The sequence below is a fragment of the Mobula hypostoma genome, chromosome 9 (genome assembly GCF_963921235.1).
Source record: "Mobula hypostoma chromosome 9, sMobHyp1.1, whole genome shotgun sequence".
Lineage (NCBI taxonomy): Eukaryota > Metazoa > Chordata > Chondrichthyes > Myliobatiformes > Myliobatidae > Mobula > Mobula hypostoma.
Window position 1 is genome coordinate 36,806,780 of NC_086105.1, and position 20,715 is coordinate 36,827,494.

The window sequence follows — 20,715 nt, forward strand, 5'->3', positions numbered from 1 at the left end:
TAAACATCAATTTAAAATAATTAACTGCAATTTTCACTAATTTCTGTGACACTTACTACAGCTTCCTTGGAATTTTCCTGCATATACAGGCAGCCTCCAAGTTATACTCGGGTTTTGTTCCTGAGAGCTGTCGGTAAACCTATCTCTACGTTTTCTATCACTATCCAATCATATCACTCTACATAGATTTGGTATAATTCTTTCATTATTCACCCTAACACTACCCATAATTAAACTAATGGAATGTGTACTTTATCCAGTTATTAATGAGCACCATGAAACATTTTATTATCACTACTATATTGAGAAATGCATAATTTGTACATGGAGAATTTGTATACAGTCGGATTTCAGAGAGTCAGGTCATTAGTTTAACCAACAGAGCTCAAGTATGTGCATGTATGGATAGGTACAGTACCTAATTATGAACGGTGAGACTTATTCACAGGTGTTAAGAAAAAAAATCCTCAGTACCAATATTAAGAAGGGTATTAAAAGAAGCTAGCAACATGCATATATATACACACAGATTTGCTCACTCTCTGGTTTTCATGACGAATCTCAGTTTGTTTTTATCAAGGAGATTAGAAAAATAGTGGGCTATGGGTAACCTGAAGTAATTTCTAAAGTAAGCACATGTTCAGCACAGCATTGTGGGCTGAAGGGTCTGTATTGTGCTATAGATTTTCTACGTTCTGTGTTCTTATCTGTCCCCAGTACAACTAGTGTTTGATAGATTAAGGTAACACTCATACCTGGGGTGCTCCATACATGTACAGAACCAATCCCTCATTCTTAGGAATCACACACCACACTTTCTGCCATGGTTTGGCAGGTTTCTCCAGATACTGAAGGAAGTTGCAGATGATACAGTTTTCAGAGACTTCAGCAGCGTCAATCTGAAAGGCAGAAGTTATTGTGGAAATATAATAAAAAGAAAAGGGGCTGATCATTTTCATTAAAAATATGACAAATTATAAACCTCAAAACAATTAAAACCAGTTATGCAATTAACCTTTCTTCCTCTCGTATTACCTACCACATTACATGAGATAGTTGCAATATAATTATAGAACGCGGTTGACCACAAGATGGTATGATCAAGTATTTGACCGTACATGCACACACACTTTCTGGAAAAACTTGGAAAACTATGGCTCATACCTCAAGAATTCCTTTCCTTTTTTTATCATCTTTCTCTTCGCTGTCAGTTTGTCCTGTTATTATGACATAACAGTCCTTACATACTTTGTTGGGTTTGTTGCTGTCATAGGCAAGGTTTGCTTTATAATCAGAACACTTCCAACACACAACCTGGAAAAAGAAGTGACACATTTTACTCTCCTCAATGAGTTATTCTCAGCTAAAAATTCCACTGGCTTCAGATACTTAGGCACGTAATCCAGACTAACATTTCCAGTTCTGTATTGCAGGAGTGCACAACTGTCACTGTCAGAGGTATTGCCTTTCTGATAAGACTTAATATGAGGCCCATTTAATCTCTGAAGTTAAAAAATTCTATAGCACAGTTTTAAATTGCAGGGAATTTATTCCCAATATCCTGCTTAATATGACCCCTTAACACAGTCACAAAGTAAACTATCAGGTCATTTGCTCTTCATAGACAAATTTACATAGTAACATAAACTACATTACAGTAAATTGCTTCAAAGATATTTGGATGCAGTTGACACCCTGAAAGCTGCTACAGGAATTATTCACATAATATTCCATTTGTCATCCATCATGGTGAAGATGACTTTCAATTGTATAATTTTCAACATAATTTTGAAAGTCACCTTTGTATGCTCTATGGATCTTGTTAATTAATTGGCCCAAAACTAATTATCATTTTGCCTCAGTTTTTATTGACATTATCAGCCCACCCATTGGAGCCTGCATATAAACTCACATCTTCTAAGAAGACTATTTCTGGTTCTTCTTTCTCTACCTATTCCTAGCTAGCTCACATGGAGAAGGGGATAGGAGATCACACAGGGTGGAACACAATGTTGCAATAAGAAAAAGGAATAAAATTATCCAACACCATATCAAGATTAGAACACTTAGAATATTAAACAGTTGAATATGGAAGAGTTTTTAAAATTTCCTTATATATAGTACACCTTCCTACACACCATTAGTATCAACAGGTCCAATGGTTACAAAACAGAATTAAAATTGGCGGCTAAGCCTTTATGTCTTTAAGAGTACATTATGTCATAAGGAGTTTGAAGAGATTTGGTATGTCAACAAGAACACTCAAAAACGTCTATAGATGTACTGTGGGGAGCATTCTGACAGGCTGCATCACTGTCTGGTATGGGGGGGCTACTGCACAGGACTGAAAGAAACTGCAGAGGGTTGTAAATCTAGTCAGCTCCATCTTGGGTATTAGCCTACAAAGTACCCAGGACATCTTCAAGGAGCGGTGTCTCAGAAAGGCGGCGTCCATTATAAAGGACCCCCAGCACCCAGGGCATGGCCTTTTCTCATTGTTACCATCAGGTAGGAGGTACAGAAGTCTGAAGGCACACACTCAGCGATTCAGGAACAGCTTCTTCCTCTTTGCCATCCGATTCCTAAATGGACATTGAACCTGTGAACACTACCTCACTTTTTTAATATATTATTTCTGTTTTTGCACAATTTTTAATCTATTCAATATACATACACTGTAATTGATTTACTTATTTATTTATTTTTTAACTTTTTTTTTCTTCTACATTAAGTATTGCGTTGAACTGCTGCTGCTAAGTTAACAAATTTCACGACACATGCCGGTGATAATAAACCTGATTCTGATTCTATTTAAGGCAGCAGTTAATAGACTCTTGATTGGTCAGGGTATGAAAGGATACAGGGAGAAGGCAGGAGATTGGGGCTGAGAGGAAAATTCAATCAGCCATGATGAAAGGGCAGAGCAGATTCGATGGGCCAAATGGCCTAATTCTGTTCCTATATCTTATGGACATCTAAACTTCAAAGAGTTTACCACTTACACATCCACATGCACGACAGTGGTGTCTTCGCCTGGTTAGTGCATTGAAGGGTTCCTTACATTTCATGCACAAAGTAACTTCATTGTCACGTATCCATCTTGGTGCCCTCATTCCCAGTTCTGCTGTCTTTAAGAGGTGAAGAAATAAAAAGAAACACATTGGTAAAATGAAAGGGCGTGCTGTGCTGTGAATAAACTAAATATTCTCGAAAACAAATTCACCTGATAACACAGATCTACTTAATCAACACATTGATCTCCTACAAGCAACTGAAGCTCCTTGAGATCTATTGAAGTTATAAAGACTCTATCATGGTGTTTTAATCTGACAAACTGTTTGTTGTTGGTTCGGTTGAGGGAATTGAGAAAAGAAATAAGAGTGAACATCAGTCAAAGCTGACTTTTTGACTTCTAGTGTTCTAAGTCAATCAGGAAACATAATGTACATGAAGGAATTGTAAAAAAACAATTTTTAGAATGCTATTCATTTTTTTGCATTAGAGGTATAACTTTCAGGAATGCAGAATGGATGGAAAAACTGAAATACAAGGATAGAGGGTGGAAATAATTCTGTTGCAGAGGCAGTAAAAATGCTGTACCCTCTTAAAAGAAAACAGTTCTTTCTTGAGTTATGAAGTTTATTTCATAACATCTCAGTTCAATTGCAGTTGTCTCATCTTAAATGATTTTATTTTACTCATTAGTTGTGGAGAAATTACTCTAGTATGAGATCCCTGTGCAGTCTACTTCATAAAATTTTCTCATTTGAAATTACATCTCATCATATGAAACATAAAAGACACTGCTGGACAGGCTCATTAAAAAGAACATAACTTGAAAACTAAGAATCAGTCCTATTATAAAGAAAGCCCCAATACCTCTTAACCATTAAGACATCATTACATTCTGAAAGTCAGAATATGCCCTACAAGTAAACAATGATTCATTAAATGTGTTTTTCACTGAGTATTTTATCTCATTTACTGTAAAAATTAAAATGACACTGATGCCAGGCTATTTGCTGAACATCATGGAACTTACTGAAACTTCAGGAGCCTGTTCCTCCCCTTCTTTAGCTATTGCAGATCTGAAAGTTTCATTCTTCTGATTAAACTCTTGTATTGTACAGTTTAGAGCCTGTAACAAAGAAAGAAAATGTAGGAAAATAGCACAATATGGTACAAACTACAGAAAGAGTAGTAAGCCAAACATGCAGATTTTGACTTTGAGGCTAAGTGCAGCACAGAGGCTGTGATCATATCATACGACTGAAAACAGCAGAGTACAAAACAAACTGGATGATCCCAGAGAGGAAATGGTTTCCTTTGTCATCCATACAATATCCAATAAATACTTCATTCTCTTCACCAATAGAAGCAGATACAAGCAACTGCATAACAATTATCAGTGCTGGCCTCAGCTTCACATTTATTACAGACAATGATAACCTTCCTAACACAGTGAAAAGATACACTTACCGTACATAGTGAGCCTGGCCCTCTCCACCATCAACAAGCTCATTTCAAAAATAGAACTGGCTTCCTTCATGAAATGAAAACAATAGCCTCTTACAATAGAAGCTTAAGCTCATTCAAACAAAGATCCTTGCTACAAAGCTGCAGCATATAAAGTACTCAAGATTGACCTGAAACAATAATAAAATCTCTTTGCGGACAATCCAGTGTAACCAGGAGTAACACTAGGCTATGAGCCTTTGTCTGTAGAGAATAGTTACAGAAGAATTTAAAACAGTCATCTGTAACAAAAGTGCTCTTAAATGATTGGCAAGAACAACATGGGGTGCCAAATGCATCAGGCTAAGCACATCGATACTTGCACTACATCAGCACTTCGGATATACCACCATTAGACCATTAGGCTTGGGTATGCGGTAGCTACACGAAAGGTGCTGTTGCCCTGACTGGGAATGTAACATGCTGCAAATACGATCAGGGAGACTGTGTTCCCAACTAAGGCACCTCCTGGCCTTGCTCAATGAACTCAACAACATCTGGAGCACAGGTCTCATTATGTTTTGAAGTGACCATTATGGAATTGACTCGGGTAGTGAGTGTAGGAGCTATTGCAACATGAGAAGTTTGAGACCACTATACTGTGCCCTTCAGTAAATACAAAAAGGTAGGACATAGATAGTTCTTGTCTCAAACATTTTATAAACGTCCAACAACACCAACAATTTATAGACCAGACAAGAAGTGCCCCGGACCCAATTAGACTGGCTAAGGGGCAGTCTAATATGAGAGTACAGTGACTTTCCACAGATTTCTGAGTTCCTACTCTTATCTCAAGAACAGCTGCATATTCACACCTGACAGGTATCAATAATGAATCACTGGTGTTATTTATCCATGTTACTTATACATAGAGGGGAGAAAAGAGAAGCAGTGTCTATTAGTGAGTGGCTACTGTTACGAGAATACACATAAAATTAAGATGTTTGCTGGCCTGGGCTAGCATCAGTGGCATCAGCAGTTGGTCTGCCACCTGCCCTCAGGGGAAGGAGAGATAAGGAACAATAGAGCAGCGTCTGGAGATGTGTAATGAAAGAATGTGGGAGAGGGAGCTGTCTGGAGCGGCTCCCCCCTTTGAACCCTGAACTGTTTGAAGTGATGGACAGGCGATACCCCAGCAGGGGGATAAAAAGGGACAGGTTCGCTAAGACAGACACACACGCCACCCGAGGTAACGAGACCCTGGAAGCGGTGCGCCTCTCACGAGTGGGTGAGAAGCATCAGACAACGACAAGGGTGGAAAGGTACGATCAGCAGGAACCCGGTGTGTGTCCGCCCTTGCCTGGGTGCCGGGTTCACTGCAGAGGATCGACCGCATCTGGAGGAGGGGTCACAGTCGGTGACCTCAGGTGACATCACCAAGGACCCGCCCAAAAGTTGCTTGTGAGCCATCCCGCTGGTCTGTGAGTGAAGCCGTTCTGAATGATCAGTTGTTCCTGTTCTCTCTGTCTCTCTTCCCCCACCTTGTCCATCGCCATGGCAACGATTACTGCGAACTGAACTACTAACTGGACTGAACTTTGAGTCATTTTGAAATTGGTCATTTACCCCTAGACAACGATAGAGCTTGATTGATGCTGTTATCTTAATTCTGTGCACATGTGCGTTTATCATCACTGAACTGTTGCATTTATTATCCTTTCGATTAATGTGTTGCTTGTTTCTTTAATAAAACTTTCTTAGTTCTAGTACTCCAGACTCCAACTGAGTGATCCATTTCTGCTGGTTTGGCAACCCAGTTACGGGGTACGTAACACTACACAGCCGGATATGTCAGGTCACTCAAAGTTGATGCAGAAAATATTGCTGCTTTGCAAGATGATTGTAATCTGCGTTTTGAGATTCAAATTGTAAAACTGCCCACTTATCAAACTGAATTTCCTTGCATCGAACATTATTTAGACAATACATATACATTTAAAAACAGTATGGGTGAATATACCCAGTGGCCCTCTCCGTGCTTCATAGTATCAGCAGATTTCTACCAGCCTGCACCCACTCCACCTAACCTGACTGCATTCCTGCATCATGGATTATTCACCTCCTGCCTCAAACACACCATTCTACATGGCAAGAAACATTAGTATTCACCTCTCCAAGCACAGATATAATAGAGCTCAGTACAGGTATTTGAAATATCTGTCTATAAAAGGTTTTTAACTCACATTTTGCAATGACAACTATCAACATTTGTAAAAATTGTGACTGGCTCTATAAGCTTCTATTCTTGTGATGGTGAGTATGAAGTAACAGGCTCTTATTTATTAAATATTGACGTAGCTGTGATCTTCATAAGGAGTACTGGGCTTTGTTCTGGTACTTTAGTGCTGGGCTTTGTTCTGGTACTTTAGTGCTTAGGGACAGAATGAAGTTATGATTATCTTCTATATGCAGAGTGAAGTCTATTTCATCTTTTTGTTTTGTAATATAATTTTTCCAATGAGTACTTGAACTATTAGAAAGAAAATCAACAACTGAAAACATTCCAGCATCTCTTCTGATACACTTTGGTGATCAAATTTAAACGTAAACATTTGAATCTGTAAGCAGTTAAGTATTCAATATACCTGATCAACCCCCATCACATCATTCACTATGTTGCAACATGATTCTGTGAAAATGTATCGCTGATTCTAAAATGTAGCAAATATAGATATCTGAACAAAGACTCATGGATACCTTAAAGAGATTCCATAAAATAAAACAGGGATACTTCAATATTTTGTTAATTTGTGAATTACAAGTTTTGAAATTATCTGAATTCTTGCTGAAGTTTTATTTCATTCCAGAAGATATCTTTTTTAAAAAAATCACAGAGGTTGCTGTGAATTCATAGAAGCTACAACAAGGGATCAGAAGTTGCCTTGTATGGAAATAAACCGCCCAAAGACCTTTAGAGATAGCAGGCAACTGCAGGAAACATAAAGTTGTGGTGGTAGGGGATTTTAATTTTCCATACATTGATTGGGACTCCCATACTGTTAGGGGTCTAGATGGTTTAGAGTTTGTAAAATGTGTTCAGGAAAGTTTTCTAAATCAATATATAGAGGGACCAACTAGAGGGGATGCAATATTGGATCTCCTGTTAGGTAATGAATTAGGGCAAGTGACAGAAGTCTGTGTAGGGGAGCACTTTGGTTCCAGTGATCATAACACCATTAGTTTCAATTTGATCATGGACAAGGATAGATCTGGTCCTAGGGTTGAGGTTCTGAACTGGAAGAAGGCCAAATTTGAAGAAATGAGAAAGGATCTAAAAAGCACGGATTGGGACAGGTTGTTCTCTGGCAAAGATGTGATTGGTAGGTGGGAAGGCTTCAAAGGGGAAATTTTGAGAGTGCAGAGTTTGTATGTTCCTGTCAGGATTAAAGGCAAATTGAATAGGAATAAGGAACCTTGGTTCTCAAGGGATAGTGCATCTATGATAAAGAAGAAGAGGGAGTTGTATGAAATGTATAGGAAACAGGGGGTAAATCAGGTGCTTGAGGAGTATAAGAAGTGCAAGAAAATACTTAAGAAAGAAATCAGGAGGGCTAAAAGAAGACATGAGGTTGCCTTGGCAGTCAAAGTGAAGGATAATCCAAAGAGCTTTTACAAGTATATTAAGAGCAAAAGGATTGTAAGGGATAAAATTGGTCCTCTTGAAGATCAGAATGGTTGGCTTTGTGCGGAACCAAAGGAAATGGGGGAGATCTTAAATAGGTTTTTTGCATCTGTATTTACTAAGGAAGCTGGCATGAAATCTATGGAATTCAGGGAATCAAGTAGTGAGACCATGGAAACTGTACAGATTGAAAAGGAGGAGGTGCTTGCTGTCTTGAGGAAAATTAAAGTGGATAAATCCTCGGGACCTGATAGAGTGTTCCCTCGGACCTTGAAGGAGACTAGTGTTGAAACTGCGGGGGCCCTGGCAGAAATATTTAAAATGTCGCTGTCTACGGGTGAAGTGCCGGAGGATTGGAGAGTGGCTCATGTTGTTCCGTTGTTTAAAAAAGAATCGAAAAGTAATCCAGGAAATTATAGGCTGGTGAGTTTAACGTCAGTAGTAGGTAAGTTATTGGAGGGAGTACTAAGAGACAGAATCTACAAGCATTTGGATAGACAGGGGCTTATTAGGGAGAGTCAACATGGCTTTGTGCATGGTAGGTCATGTTTGACCAATCTGTTGGAGTTTTTCGAGGAGGTTACCAGGAAAGTGGATGAAGGGAAGGCAGTGGATATTGTCTACATGGACTTCAGTAAGGCCTTTGACAAGGTCCTGCATGGGAGGTTAGTTAGGAAAATTCAGTCGCTAGGTATACATGGAGAGGTGGTAAATTGGATTAGACATTGGCTCGATGGAAGAAGCCAAAGAGTGGTGGTAGAAAATTGCTTCTCTGAGTGGAGGCCTGTGACTAGTGGTGTGCCACAGGGATCAGTGCTGGGTCCATTGTTATTTGTCATCTATATCAATGATCTGGATGATAATGTGGTAAATTGGATCAGCAAGTTTGCTGATGATACAAAGATTGGAGGTGTAGTAGACAGTGAGGAAGGTTTTCAGAGCCTGCAGAGGGACTTGGACCAGCTGGAAAAATGGGCTGAAAAATGGCAGATGGAGTTTAATACAGACAAGTGTGAGGTATTGCACGTTGGAAGGACAAACCAATGTAGAACATACAGGGTTAATGGTAAGGCACTGAGGAGTGCAGTGGAACAGAGGGATCTGGGAATACAGATACAAAATTCCCTAAAAGTGTCGTCACAGGTAGATAGGGTCGTAAAGAGAGTTTTTGGTACATTGGCCTTTATTAATCAAAGTACTGAGTACAAGAGCTGGAATGTTATGATGAGGTTGTATAAGGCATTGGTGAGGCCGAATCTGGAGTATTGTGTTCAGTTTTGGTCACCAAGTTACAGGAAGGATATAAATAAGGTTGAAAGAGTGCAGAGAAGGTTTACAAGGATGTTGCCGGGACCTGAGAAACTCAGTTACAGAGAAAGGTTGAATAGGTTAGGACTTCATTCCCTGGAGTGTAGAAGAATGAGGGGAGATTTGATAGAGGTATATAAAATTATGATGGGTATAGATAGAGTGAATGCAAGCAGGCTTTTTCCACTGAGGCAAGGGGAGAGAAAAACCAGACGACATGGGTTAAGGGTGAGGGGGGAAAAGTTTAAAGGGAACATTAGGGGGGGCTTCTTCACACAGAGAGTGGTGGGAGTATGGAATGAGCTGCCAGACGAGGTGGTAAATGCGGGTTCTTTTTTTAACATTTAGGAATAAATTGGACAGATACATGGATGGGAGGTGTATGGAGGGATATGGTCCGTGTGCAGGTCAGTGGGACTGGGCAGAAAATGGTTCGGCACAGCCAAGAAGGGCCAAAAGGCCTGTTTCTGTGCTGTAGTTTCTATGGTTTTCTATGGTTCTAAATAAATTTGTGGGCTAATGAGGTAACGGAACAAAAGCTTGAACAACACATTCACAGTTGTATGGCAACTGGAGGCAAAAAAACCCCCAGAAAATGAGCAGTTTTGCAAATGATATAAATGAGACATCTTGCTGAAGTTTGTCAAGTAAGGTCTATTCCAATATTATGACAGGTAACTAAAATGTCATTGTGTAAATTGTATAACAACTTTTAAAGTACTGAACAGGACATCTGAGCAGATTTTTAGGTTAATGAAGAGAATTCATAATTATCTGATAACATAAATAAATTGAAAATTGTACATCAGTTACTATTCACACACTTTTGTACCCCAAATTTCATAGCCCAATAAAACTAGTTGTTATTGGAACATGTATACTGCAGGTGCAGTACACCTACGTCATACCAGCTGTGAAAATTGCTCAATTTCCTGGAGTGATTCTGTGATTTCAAGCCTATTATCCATGTATGAAGGTGTACATTGACCCGCAAAAAGATAAAGCTTAATAGGTTACTGCCAGTTTAAAAAAAAAGGATAATACAGTCTAAATGTTCAGATTAAATTTGGAATTGCACCTTTTACCCTAGAAAACACTGCAGTCTAAATCTCCTCTGCAACACAAGAGAAAGTGTTTCCACAGGGTTCATTCCCTCAATGATTCCTTTGTACATTCACCTCTCCCCACTAATCTCCCTCCTGGAACGTATCCCTGCAAGTGACAGAAATGCTACACTTGCCCATTCATTTCCTCCCTCACCTCCATTATAGGTGAGACCTGACATAAACTGGGGGGGGGGGGGGGGCTGCTTTGTCATGCATCCCTGCTCCATCTGCCAAATGCGCAATTTCCCAGTGGACAACTATTTTAATTCTTATCCCCATTCCTGTACCGACATGTCTTCTCTTCTCTTCTGCCACAATGAGGCCACTCTCAGGGTGGAGGGACAATACCTCATATTCCATCTAGGTAGCCTCCAACCTGATGGCATGAACATTAATTTCCTTCCAGTAATTTTTTTTTTACCTTCCCCTTCCCTCTTCTTCTATTCCCACTCTGGCCACTTACATTTTCTCATCTGCCCATCACCTCCCCCTGGATCCCCCTCTTCCTTCCTTTCTCCCAAGGCCCACTCTCCTCTCCTATCAGATTCCTTCTTCTCCAGCCCTTTACCTTTCCCACCCACCTGGCTTCACCTATCACCTTCTAGCTAGTCCTCCTTCCTTTTTACTCTGTCCCTCCAACTTATTACTCTGAAGTCTTTCCCCTTCCTTCCCAGTCCTGAAGAAGGGTCTTGGCTCAAAATATCAACTCTTTATTCCTCTCCATAGATGCTGCCTGACCTGCTGAGTCCCTCCAGCATTTTGTGTGAGTTGCTCTGGATTTCCAGCATCTGCAGAATCTCTTGTGTTTAGTTTTACAGCCGTGCACCCTGCCACCTCAATGGTCAAGATGAGCAAATCTTAATCTCAGCCCTAAATTAAAGAAAGATGCCCCTCTTTTTATTCAATATAAAGGCTACAAATGGTGAGCTTGATGCAGCATGTCCTGCCATTTGATGAATGTGGACTCAGAGCAAAGATAAATCATGAAATGTTCCACTATGAACTTCCAGACTCACATGGGAGTCAAAGGGTAACTAGAGTAATGACCAGAAACACTAACTCCATATCAACTCAAACGTCTTTTAATGAAGTTATTATCGTGGGAAAATATTCCATTCCATGTTGAAATGTAGTTTGATAGATTAACTTATAGTTAATAAATGGTACAAATTATTTTATTTTGTAATGTTCATTCTTGTAAACTACACTGTATATAAAAAAATCTCCAATAATATAGCAGCCTTGGGACTATGGTAGTACAGTAGAACCAAATTGACATATATTCCAGAAATTTGGATATTATTCACAATCCTTCTCAAGTTCCTAACTCTGTGTTCCAGATTCCAGCAGCTGTCTGACCCCTGGTGGAGATCCCAGTACCAGCCAAACTTCAGTCCCAGCTCTGACTGCACAACCTGCTCGTAGTTTGGACTCCTGGCTCAAATTCTGGATTTATGAGAGAGCCAGAGGCCAGAGCATCAGGAGTTCAAAACAAACAATTGCCAAATTATTAACGTATTCAGGGAAACACATTCAGTTCATATTTAGTCCTGCTGGTCTTTTTAACTTAGACACAAAAATTATGTTTGACAATCGGTGCATCTTACTAGTGAAATAAATATTGGAAGGGTATGTCATATCCGGAATTATTTCCAGTTGGCGGACGATTTCCTTCCACGCCGCTCTGACGTACGAGGCAAGTTACAGCAGTGGTTTGCCATTGCCTTCTGCTGGGTGGGTTTTTTTTTTAAGAGATCACCAGCTCTTACCGGGAGCCAGCTGGATTTGAACTTGGGACCTCTCGCCCCGAAGTCCAGCGCCAATGCCACTACGCCACCAGCCGGCCAAATAAATATTAGGAATGTAAAATTGCTGTATGGAATAAAGACGAAGAGTCATCATCTCATTCCCTTCCTGCAGTTCTTGTCTTCATACAGTTGAGTTGTTAATTAGTCACAAGAAGTTATCTCTTCATTTATATTAACTAGTGAATAACAGCCAGAACAACAGGAGGAGCTTGTGACAGGACAGGCTACTTAGCAACTATAGGTCCAAAGTGCAATTGGCTGATTATATTCTACCGTGTAAAATTTGAAAAACTAGCTTCAGATTAGTATTGAAATGCCAAGATACAAGATGTCAATAGCGATGTAGTTTGACTTTACCTTTATCCATTCTTCCTTGTCTTGGTCAGAACTGAAATCAGACAAAAACTTGATCAGAATACTTCCAAACATTTCCTGAATGCACTACACATAACAGAACTGTGAACATATTCCCTCTCACGTAGGCGGTGAAAATCTGCCCTGAAGTAGCAAAAATGCAGCATTCCTCGAGCTTTGCTTCAAATATCTATCTCAGTGCCATTCCCTGTCATAGGGATTAAAGACAATTTATATTTAAACCTGTTGAAAATATGTTATCAATTACATTGAATTTTTGTTGTCACTGCACTCATTCCATCCTTGCAATAGGATTGCAAACGTGTTAATCCTCACTTTAATTTAAATACTGTACTACAAAATATTGACATGCATCATAAACTTTCATTTTACATTTGATACAGAATATAGCATTCTCCACTGAAAGGTCATGGCTCCCTTTAAGGAGTTTGGTTAATGTTTACAAATAAATTTCATAAAATAACATTTATTTGCCCCCAGTAGTAAATACATTAAAATGCTTCTGTGTTAACACAATGGGAAATTTTTAAGTAAAAAGGAAATACTGTCTTGAAAAATTGAACAGAACTGATAAGGATACATAACCAATCACACAATGATGACACAAAGGTTAGGGGTGTTGTGGATAGTGTGGAGGGCTGTCAGAGGTTAGAGTGGGACATCCATAGGATGCAGAACTGGGCTGAGAAGCGGCAGATGGAGTTCAACCCAGGTAAGTATGAAGTGGTTCATTTTTGTAGGTCCAATTTGAAGACATAGTATAATATTAATGGTAAGATTCTTGGCTGTGTGAAGGATCTGAGAGATCTTGGGGTCTGTGTCCATAGGACACTCAAAGCTGCTGCACAGGTTGACAGTGTTGTTAAGAAGGCGTATGGTGTGTTGGCCTTCATCAACTGTGGGATTGATTTCAAGAGCCCTGAGGTAATGTTCCAGCTATACAAGACCTTGGTCAGATCTTACTTGGAGTACTGTGTTCAGTTTTAGTAACCTCACTACAGGAAGGGTGTGGATACTATAGAGAGAGTGCAGAGGAGATTTATAAGGATGTTAGCTGGATTGGAGGGCATACCTTTGAAGAATAGGTTGAATGAACTTGGCCTTTTATTCTTGGAGCGACGGAGCATGAGAGGTGACCTGATCTAGGTGTATAAGATGATAAGAGGCATTGATCCTGTAGATAGCCAGAGGCTTTTTCCCAGGGCTGAAATGACTAACACAAGGGGGCATAGTTTTAAGGTGCTTGGAAATAGATACCGAGGGGATGCCCGGGGTAAGCTTTTCACACAGAGAGTGGTGGGTGTGTGGAATGCATTGCTGGCTGCGGTGGTGGAAGCAGATACAATTGGGTCTTTTAAGAGCTTCTTAGACAGGTAGACGGAGCTTAGAAAAATCGAGGGCTATGTGCTAGGGAAATTCTAGGCAGTTTCTAGAGTAAGTAACATGATCGCACAACATTGTGGGCCAAGGGTCCTGTAATGTGCTGTAGATTTCTAAGTTCTATGTTTTATGTTAATCACAGTTTAGTCAGAATAGAATTAAAATGCAATCAAAAACTGTAGATGTCAAACATCTGAAATAAAAACTGAAAATGGAAGTACTTGTTTTTTCTGAAAATGGAAAATGGGAAGACCACAATTTGTGCGGATTGGAAATAACATCTCCACCTTGCTGACAATTAACACCGGTGCTCCACAGGGATGTGTGCTTAGCACATTGCTCTACTCTCTCTATACCCATGACAGTGTGGCTAGGCATAGCTCAAACAGCATCTACAAATCTGCTGATGATGCAGCCACTGCTGGCAGAACTTCAGATGGTGACAAAAGGGCGTACAGGAGTCAGATGTACCAGTTAGTTGAGTGGCGTCGCAGTAACAACCTTGCACTCAACATCAGCAAGACCTATGAGCTGATTGTGGACTTCAGAAAGAGTAAGATGAGGGAACACAAACCAATCCTTACAGAGGGATCAGAAGTGGAGAGAGTGAGAAATTTCAAGTTCCTGGGTGTCAATACGTCTGAGGACCTAACCTGGACGCAACATATTGATGCAACATAAAGAAGGCAAGACAGCAGCTATATTTCACTAGCAGTTTGAGAGATTTGGTTTGTCAACTAAAACACTCGAAAACTTCTACAGTTGTACTATGGAGAGCATTCTGACTGCCTGCATCACTGTCTGGTATGGGGTGGGGGGCGGGGTTAAGGCACAAGATCGAAATAAGCTGCAGAAACTTGTAAAATTAGTTAGCTCTATCATGGGTACTAACCTCTGTAGTATCCAAGACATTTTCAAGGAGTTGTGCCTTAGGAAGGCAGCGACCATCATTAAGGATCCCACCACCCAGGACACGCCCTCTTCACACCGTTACCATTGGGAAGGAGCACTATTTTAATTTAACTACTTAATAGACATACATATACTTAATGTAACTCCATTTTCTCCTCTATATTTACTCGTCATGTATTTCATTGTACTGCTGCTGTAAAGTTAACAAATTTCATGATATATGCTGGTGATATTAGGTCTGAATCTGATCTTAACATCAACTCTATTTCTCTATCTAAAGACACTGCCTGGCCTGCTGAGAGTTTCCAGCATTTTCTATTTTGATTTATGATGAAATAGATCTATGTGGACAAGTGCTAGAGAGGTTAAATGCGAGTCAGAGCCCATGGTCTCAATTATTATCATAGCTGTCCTACAGGTTACTTAGAGAAGTTTTCCAAATAAGGATAAATATGTTTTACACCTGCAGGTGGAGCTAGCAGATCATTGTTTTTGAAACTCATGCACAACCAATTGCCATCCTATCAGGATGAGTCATTAAACATATGAGAATCATTTGAAGTTCTGTCCCAAGGTGTGCAGTCCATGTTCGGTACCTGTCAGTACAGTACAATTTTAATAAGTTACTTAAGGCAATAGTTAATCCATTACAGCTGCATTGATTCCAAATAGTTTTCTGAACATAAACCTATTTACCTAATAAAGGGTGAGGACATTGTGCATTTCATCCCATTGTAACTACATTATTCTTTACAAAAATCATAAAAACAATATTGATTTAATTTTGAATGGTGCGAATTATATCTACCCTGATGCAGGGACTCAATGGAAAATGTCAACTCTCCCTATGCCTCCATAGGGAGACTGCCTGACCCAGTGAGGTGCTTCAGATTTTTCCCCACCCCAGCACCCGTGGTTGTTACTGTCTCCAAACAAGATCGTCACGTTGAGTTCACGTCTAGCTACCGTGTATGGCAGACATGGTAGCCACAAGGCATTTTGTCAGCATCATCTGAAAGTGGCAATGCTCGAAAATCAGCAAAATTGCACTAAGGAAATGACATGTCAGATGCCTAGGTATGATTACACTAAGTTCTGTTCCCTAATTTACACTGAGTAATGTTTCTTTTAGATTGTTCTATATTAAATTATCTAATCATCTAGATTCGTTAAACATTTTTGTTTGTTGTGGAAAATGGGAAAGATAATAACTGATGTACTGTTGCTGTTTAATAGCACCCCATTTCATAGAGCCAATGCTGGATGCCAGGTTGAGTCACACGACATTGCGTACACATAGAATTTCCACTTGCTCTAACCCATCAAACCTACAGTTCTAGGTTATCCGATAACCCTCAGATTATCTGAATAATGGAGGAAGGATGCTGTGCAGTAAGAAATGGGGTATAATTATCTCATTCGACTTTGGTAACTTAATTCAGCAAAAACAAAGGACTGCTGAATTAGCCAGGCATGTACTTCCTCATCTGTGTGGAATGTATTCAATCCTCCTGGAAATCACCCTCACTTTTCTGCCTGGGAAAATAAAATTATAGTACTCTCAAAGCGACAATTAAATAAACACAACAATAAATGCAGTATGATGATGTTTCAACCACAGTATAACTAAATTGCATTTTTGTTTACTCAGATGACAACAGCCTGTTTAAGATGATTAAAAACCGACGTGAAATATTGTTTATTATTTGTGAGTGAAATGCAGAATGTTCCCATCTGATACTCTGAAGCAAAACACATTTCCAGCTCAATTAAACACATTTAAATTTACAGCTTCTGTCACTTAAGGGGTGGCCAACCTCTTACATTCCATGCGTCAATTTTTTCCACTCACGAGTTCAGATGCGCCATACAACTCTTGTATCCCCATTCAATTCCTGTAAAAATATGTTAATATAGAACTCATGTGTGAAAAAAAAATCACATCTGAACTCGTGCATGAAAAAATTGACGCATGGAATGTAAAAGGGTGGCCAACCCTGTCCTACTTCCTCCCACAAAAGCAATAACATGCCTCAAAGTCAATCTGCTGTATCAAATGCAAATTGTTCTCACTGCCCACATCAACCAACATTGAAGGCTCTTGGTTAGACTACTAATTGACTGGAAAATTCAGTAAAGTTCTGTACAATAGGTTTATGCTAACTTTCAAAAAATAAGTAAGGTGTGTATTGAATGAAATATTTTCAATATTAGTGTTGATGAGTGGAGTGCACTCTGTCTTGTCTCTGGTTTAACAATTCATGCAGTACACCAGAACATGTGCCCAGCCTTATTCAGATCCCCCTGCAATGCCCCGTGATGATAAGAGGCTATCTTCAGGATGTTTAAACAGAGGTCCTAGTTACATGTGCTGGTGAACAGAGAAATTTCACAGTTCTCCAAAATGACCTGCCATACATTTGATCACAAACAACATCATAAAACAAGATTGTCTGATCATTCACCTTTGACTGGGATAGCATGCACAACTTGTACTAGCGTAAGGGCAGATAAAAGGCACTCCATTCACTGAATCCAATCACAATCATCCCTCTAATCTTTCCCTCAAATATATATCCAATTCCTTCTTAAAAGCTCTGACCAACTCTGCCCCTACCACTCCTGCAGGCTGGAAGTTCTTGGTCATTCTTGAGTATGACCAAGAACTTTTGGCCTGCAGGAGTTGTGAAGAAATGTTTCTTCTCACATCCCTATGCATCTTTTCCACAATGTGAAGTACTCTGGAATAATAAGTGTATAAGAAGTGCTTTATATCAACATCTGTTCATTCTTTCTTGCAGTTAAAATGCACCATAGCTGAAGGAGGATCATTTTACATCAGTGAATAACCACAAAAGCAAGCTTCATTATCTTACCTGGCCTGCAACTCTAATGTTCGTTCCTTCCCAGAGACTTGGAAGGTGTTTGGATAGTCTTTGTTATGGGTCTCAATGACCTGGAGTATTAAGCACAAAAATAGTATGTTTTGGGTGACATGCATGAGAAGAGGTAAGTCATCTGCAATTCAGTGTTAAAGAAGAATTTATCTCTGGGTGAGGGAAGGAATCTACAATGTGATATATCTGTTCTGCTAATACTTTAGCAGCACAGCTCAAATTAATGGGTGGGAAATATGAAGCTTCTTGATTAAACTTGGAGTTAGGCTCGGCTGATTTGCATTCAGAACAGCTGTCTATCACAGCTTTGTGGGCTGTTCTGAGGGGAGCACACCATGGCAAACATTAACCACTGCTGGAAGATTATCAACTCAGTGAAAGACATGCACTGGTCAGCTAGCTTTCCAATGGAATGAATTGTCCATGACCAATAGCAGCAGACTGTTCTTTCTAAGGTGCAGAACCAAATGAAGTTTAGGTGTAGCTGCTCCAAAGGTTCCATGGGGTAAGGACCCAGACGAGCAGCTGGAACCTATGTAAGACCTTTCTTAGACCTACTGCTCAAGGAACGTACATGAAAATGAAAGAATATATGATGATATTATACAAATTTTATAAGCAAATAGCTGTATAATGAATACTGCCTCTGAATGCACAGTAACATATATTTGCTAATTTTATGAATAAAGTATAACTTTGGCTAAGAAATATACAAACCTTCATGCCTTCAATTCCAATTTTTGTTCGAACAGAATATCTTGTAAACACCAAACTGAACTTTGGAACACAGTACAGCAACATGTTGTTTAACTGTTAAAAAAAGCAATTCAATAATTGGTTAATTATTATACAATATAAATGTAGCAGAATGTATGTCTGTCCTTGGGTAAGTTTAAAAATCCTGGCTGAAATGTCTTGCCATCGTCTTTAAAAAAATTAATTAAAAAACACACTCAATGGGCAGAACTCTCTTTGTAAAACAGCAACCAAGTTAACACTGAGTTATAAAGTTACCTTTCCCATTGGATAATTTCATATCTAACAGATTACAATATTATTTTCCTATTTAGAGCATGGACACAGCTATCAATCCAAGTTCTCTATGTTCTCGGTGAAGGTCAACAACTATGTGAGGTTTATTTGGAGCATTTTACAGCAATGTCTATGTCTACGTCCATAAGGGGCAAGATGAGAAATAGATACAAGGGTGTGTAAGAGAAGGGAATTAACATGTTGGAGACCAACCAAGAAGTTGAGAAAAGGAAACACACTTTGAAATGTTTATTAACAAGGCATTCACTCAAAGGCCAGGTATCGTACAGGAAGAAATTTGCACAGAGGCCTTTCTTTCTAACCTGTGAACATTTTCATGAAAGTGCTTTGGACACCAAACTGGGGCAGGGTTGTAGGAATGTAATCAGAAAATATTGGTTTCAGTCTGGATTGGGGGTGGTGCCTCAGTCTGGACTGGGAAAAGAAATGACCAAAGGGAGAGTTCAACTTTGGTGATAAATCAGCAATACCTAGAGTAAAAAAAAGATCAGTCTTATTATAATTAAATAATGGGAAGGGAAAGTCAATCTTACAGGCAATCTGGAGAGATGTTTACTTTATTGGTGGAGAAGTACAGGAGTGATCAACTACAATAAAATTTTTAACAAATGTTCCCACCTTGAAGTGGAAATATACCTTGGTCTCCTTGTCAGTGGTCCAGCTCTTTAATGCTCTCAACCTTCTGGATTAGGACTTTCTATAATGTGAGAGGCTCTGGCCACTACAATTTGACGTAAGCAATGCCAATCGTGCATTTTTTGTTAATTCAAGTCATGTCATGTACCCAGAAATTTCTATGCATTCATGGGTGTAATCCATTTTCAGGAAGTAAATGACTAGTTTGCAAGTATTAACTAGTTGGATTAATAATAAAAAATAATCCACTGTGTGTTTCAGGAAAACGCTGCTACTTGATTGAGTTTCTCAGCCAGTATGTCATTAGATCTGCAGCAGTGAAATGCATACTGAATAGAAACTGGAAGCAAAGATTATGGAGGTTTCAAGGAGACAGAGCTCTCCCCAAGGACATAGTTTTCCATTGGGATGGCTATCCAATGTTTAGGAGGCTGTACCTGCATTCTTTAACTATTCATCTAAAATGGTAGAAACCATTTAATTTGTGCCTGAATGCCTGTAATGTGTTTCTGTCAGAGTACACCCCTTAATGAGAGTGCAAAGTCCATTTTTTTTCTTGCCTACTGGAAATGCTGGTAGGCAGAGTGAACATAAAGAATTCTATAAATGCACAACCTTATAAGAGAGAACATTAATAAGTATCCTTTAATGACTAAACAAGTCCCATTGGGAAAAGGATTTTCCAAAATTAATTGTTATAGTTAGTTACTTTTTAAATTTCAAGATATTTATTCTTGTATTCTTGTGAAATTAGTAACTAGTTAAAGTTTGTATTACTTTTATATCAGCAATTGTTACAGCTAGGATCTCAACAATGGAATTGCTATTGCATGAAATCTTAGTACTATTTTGAGATAAACCACAAAGCAAAATGAAATTACACATTTTGCATGTGGTACACTGATTGAAGATGAATTTTTGTTCTTCAAAACTAGCATAATGAAGCCCAAAAGTTTGTGATATGAATTATCACAAAGCTGACAGCACTCTGTTCAAATCAAGAAAATCTGACCAAAACTTGGGTTAAATGTGGAAATCCTCAAACTGCAGAGGCAGAGAATTCTATCCTCCAGCAACATGCCTTCCAGCAATCCTTGCCATAG

At 39.2% G+C, this 20,715-nt stretch overlaps 1 protein-coding gene across 9 annotated transcripts in view; it reads right to left on the reverse strand.

Moving 5' to 3' along the window:
* LOC134351648 (FYVE, RhoGEF and PH domain-containing protein 4-like) overlaps positions 1–20,715 on the reverse strand; it is a 274,569-nt gene that overhangs the window by 12,587 nt on the left and 241,267 nt on the right. For all 9 annotated transcript variants that reach the window (XM_063058081.1, XM_063058084.1, XM_063058082.1 and 6 more), the window contains 7 exons: positions 18,641–18,733; positions 17,903–17,982; positions 12,717–12,747; positions 4,043–4,138; positions 3,003–3,128; positions 1,165–1,314; positions 756–899 (listed from right to left, as the gene is read on the reverse strand). In XM_063058081.1, coding sequence (XP_062914151.1) covers positions 756–899; positions 1,165–1,314; positions 3,003–3,128; positions 4,043–4,138; positions 12,717–12,747; positions 17,903–17,982; positions 18,641–18,733 — 720 coding nt within the window. The remainder of the gene's footprint in view (positions 1–755; positions 900–1,164; positions 1,315–3,002; positions 3,129–4,042; positions 4,139–12,716; positions 12,748–17,902; positions 17,983–18,640; positions 18,734–20,715) is intronic.